Genomic DNA, 4,211 nt, shown 5'->3' on the forward strand with positions numbered 1-4,211 from the left:
TTGGCCAGGTGTTTGTGTGGCCTTTGACTCCACCCATGGCATCCCTAGGGTGGGGCCAGGGGGTAGAGTTCTATTTTCCTGAATGGTCCCCATTCCTAGGTCCAGAATGTCTCCCAGTCCATGGAGGTCCTTGAGTTGCGAACGTATCGTGACCTCCAGTATGTGCGCAGCATGGAGACCCTCATGCGTAGCCTGGACTCGAGGCTCCGGGTGGCTGATGGATCCCTCTCCGCCAAGAGCTTCCAGGTGGGTTCTTCTGGGTTCAGGCCAGAGGTTGAGGAAATGATTGGTGATTTGGTGCCTGTGAGCTCCAAGATGGGTTTGTGTTGGGGAAGAATCTGGGATCCAGTCTAGACCAGATGTCAGGGGCCAGGAGTGTGGATCAAAGACAGAGGTTGGAGTTACATCTGGGTCAAAGGCCAGGGGTGAGGCTTGATGATGGTGGTTCCCTCATGGCTGGCAGGAGCTGAAGGACAGGATGACAGAGCTCTTGCCTCTGAGCTCGGTCCTGGAGCAGTACAAGGCAGATACACGGACCATCATGCGCTTGCGGGAGGAAGTGAGGAACCTCTCGGGCAGCCTTGCAGCAATCCAGGAAGAGATGGGCGCCTATGGGTACGAGGACCTCCAGCAGCGGGTGCTGGCACTCGAGGCCCGGCTCCATGCCTGTGCCCAGAAGCTGGGTATGCTTTGACCCCTGACCCTGATCCCTGACCTCCATACCCAATCCCAATCCCACTTGTTCCTAGACATTAGAAATACATGGCTTCCAACTTTGCCCTAACCAAACTCCATATTGGGACTAGATGTTTGACTCTCTTTCACACTCCCCTCCCCACCCTGGTCCTAGCCCTTCCCAATTGGGTCACAACATTCTTGCCTCCTTTGGGCCTTTCCCTTGCTCCGCCTTCATTCCCTCCAATTCCTGCCTCGCAGGCTGTGGAAAACTGACCGGGGTCAGTAACCCCATCACCATTCGGGCCATGGGGTCCCGTTTTGGCTCCTGGATGACGGACACGATGGCCCCCAGTGCAGACAGCCGGGTGAGTGACTGTGCCCTCCCCTGGGGTCAGAGCCTGGGAGGGATAGAGCCTGTGACTGCCCATAGGTGTCCAGGGGTCCCACACCAGTGACTTTCTTATAGTTCCCAAATGTCCTCCATCTCTAGGGCCTTTGGATCTCTCCTTAATCATCTAGTGAGCACCCAGTGATCAGAGTTTTCCTGCCCTGTGAATCCCAAAGTCTGCAGATTTCCAATGACTGTATTGGCTACTACTGACCAGTTTCAGTTACCATTGACCTCTAGTAACTACCCAGTGAGTAATGCTTTCCCAAGGATAAGAGGGCCTCCCTGCACTGCTCAATGACCTTAGACTTCTAGGGACTCTGTGATCATGACTGCTCATCACATAGACTCACAAAAACCGTTCATGATCTGCCCAGTGACTGTCCTGGAATTGTGACCTTCCTAGTGATTGATCTTGGTCACTGGGTTGCCACTGAGTATCAGAGTTGATAGACAGTGACCTGATACCATTCCACCATGATCACTGGCCTTCTAGGGATGACCGTGGTTCAACCAATTGGGTGGTTTGAGAACCAGAGTTGGAGATGCATTCTACCATTTCTTAGCCAGGGAACTAAACCTTTAATTTCTTTATCTTTGAAATGGTCATGATAATGTCAGCATTCAAGTTGTTTTTTTGGTTGTTTTTTTTTTTTTGAGACAGAGTCTCACTATGTCACCCTTGGTAGAGTACTGTGGTGTCACAGCTCACAGCAACCTCAAACTCTTGGGCTTAAGCAATTCTCTTGCCTCAGCCTCCCAAGTAGCTGGGACTACAGGCGTCTATCACAACACCTGGCTGTTTTTTTTGTTGTAGTTGTCATTGTTGTTTAGCAGGCCCGGGCGGGTTCCAACCCGCCAGCCCTACTGCATGTGGCCAGTGCCCTGAGCTACAAGTGCTGAGCCACTATTCACATTTTTAAAGCTTTTAGCTCAATAATAAGGGTACTTGGCCCAGCTTTGGCTCAAGAGGCTAGGGCTCCAGCCACATACACCAGAGGTGGTGGGTTCGAGCCCAGCCGGGGCCTGCCAAACAGCAATGACAATTACAGCCAAAAAATAGCCAGGTGTTGAAAAAAAGAAAAAAAAAAAGTAGCTTGGTGTTGTAGCGGGCGCCTGTAGTCCCAGCTACTTGGGAGGCTGAGGTAGGAGAATCACTTAAGCCCAAAGAGTTTGAGGTTGCTGTGAGCTGTGACTCTATGGTATTCTACTGAGGGTGACATTGTGAGACTCTGTCTCAAAAATAATAATAAGGGCACTCACAAACACTAATTAACATAAGGATGATAATGAAGAAGATAGTAATGACATTCCTAGTCACCTCGTGGCTAGAGGGGTAACCATTGAAATTTAGTGACTTCTTATCACCCAAGGGCTATCCAAAGACCACTAACCATCCAATGACCACTCAATTCCAGGGCCCTGTGAGCTCCAAAGAACTGCAATTCCCCCTCCCTCCAATCCTTTGGGATCAAGCATTGTCCGTTTGTTTCTATTTTAAGACCAATGGTGTTCATGTGGACTACCATTGGTCAACAGAAATCCCTTAACTGAATAATGATCACTTAATGACGTGGCTGCTGCCTGAGTGGTTGCTGGGACCCTTGGATTCCTGATGGTGGCTCCCTCACTGACAGTGGCTACTTCTGTAGGTCTGGTACATGGATGGCTATTACAAGGGCCGCCGGGTCCTGGAGTTCCGCACCCTCGGAGACTTCATCAAAGGCCAGAACTTTATCCAGCACCTGCTGCCCCAGCCATGGGCAGGCACAGGCCATGTGGTTTATAATGGCTCCCTGTTCTATAACAAGTACCAGAGCAATGTTGTGGTCAAGTACCACTTCCGCTCACGCTCTGTGCTTGTACAGAGGAGCCTCCCAGGGGCGGGCTACAATAACACCTTCCCCTACTCCTGGGGTGGCTTCTCTGACATGGACTTCATGGTGGACGAGAGCGGGCTCTGGGCTGTGTACACCACCAACCAGAATGCAGGCAACATTGTGGTCAGCCGGCTGGACCCGCACACCCTGGAGGTCATGCGGTCCTGGGACACTGGCTACCCCAAGCGCAGCGCTGGTGAGGCCTTCATGATCTGTGGGGTGCTCTACGTGACAAACTCCCATTTAGCTGGCGCCAAGGTCTACTTCGCCTATTTTACCAACACATCCAGTTATGAGTACACAGACGTGCCCTTCCACAACCAGTATTCCCACATCTCCATGCTGGATTACAACCCCCGGGAACGGGCCCTGTACACTTGGAACAATGGTCATCAAGTCCTTTACAACGTCACACTGTTCCATGTCATCAGCACTGCAGGGGACCCCTAGGCACTGCCACATATTGGGGGCAGGGAGGGAGGCTCCCTGAGGGCCCTTCCCACTCTGTCTGTGTCCCTGAAGGATGATCTTTCCGTCTCTGTCTTGCCCTCTCTCTCCCTACCCTTCTGCCAGGCTCTTGTCATTGCCCTCTGTATTTCTATCAATGCATTTCTGCCATTTCATCTCTTCTTTATTGATCTCTGCTTTTGATACTCTACTTTTTATCTTTCTGCCTTTTTATTGATCTCCCTGTCTCTTTCTTTTTATTGATCTGACCCTCTGGTCCTCATTCCCTATCTCTGCTGCTCTTTGTCTCGCTCTGCCCTCCCCCTCCTTTTGCTTCCTGCCCCACCCACACCTCTACTTACACTGCCCTCTCCCCCAAATGGAGTGCATGGATCTGTTTCTTTTTTTATTTACACTTCTTTCTGAGTTGCTGGAATAAATGGGACCTTTGACATTTGATGCTTCGGTGGCTCTGAGTGTCCACGGGGGCACAGAGGTGGGGATGGTGGCCAAATCCAAGCCTGGAGACTTGACACACGTGAGGACTTCCTTATTCCATAACTCAAGGTTAAGTGAACTGGGGCAGGCAGACCAGCATGGGGGATAGGGAGGAGGGGCCCAGGGTAAACCCTTTGGGGAGACCCAATCTAAAGTTATTTCTATTGAAAGCAATTTGTTTAAAAGCAGTTTGATGAAAACAACACAGAAGTTTATCAGAATGATGAAAACTGGCCTCAAATGAATATTCTTCCCGTCACTAGCTTTCCACTCTTGGATCACTCTGGTGCATTGCTAAGTGGTCTGTGGCAGTTTTTTTT

The 4,211-nt window shown here is 50.7% G+C and overlaps 1 protein-coding gene across 1 annotated transcript in view; it reads left to right on the forward strand.

Moving 5' to 3' along the window:
• OLFM2 (olfactomedin 2) overlaps positions 1-3,852 on the forward strand; it is a 59,239-nt gene extending 55,387 nt beyond the window's left edge. Inside the window, exons 3-6 of the mRNA XM_012810244.1 lie at positions 100-246; positions 464-683; positions 937-1,043; positions 2,719-3,852. Of these exons, the coding sequence (XP_012665698.1) occupies positions 100-246; positions 464-683; positions 937-1,043; positions 2,719-3,396 (1,152 nt within the window). The 3' untranslated portion in view covers positions 3,397-3,852. The remainder of the gene's footprint in view (positions 1-99; positions 247-463; positions 684-936; positions 1,044-2,718) is intronic.
• The last annotated feature ends 359 nt before the right edge of the window (positions 3,853-4,211 follow it).

This window comes from Otolemur garnettii, unplaced genomic scaffold (genome assembly GCF_000181295.1).
Source record: "Otolemur garnettii isolate 467f Iridium unplaced genomic scaffold, OtoGar3 scaffold00127, whole genome shotgun sequence".
Taxonomy (NCBI): Eukaryota; Metazoa; Chordata; class Mammalia; order Primates; family Galagidae; genus Otolemur; species Otolemur garnettii.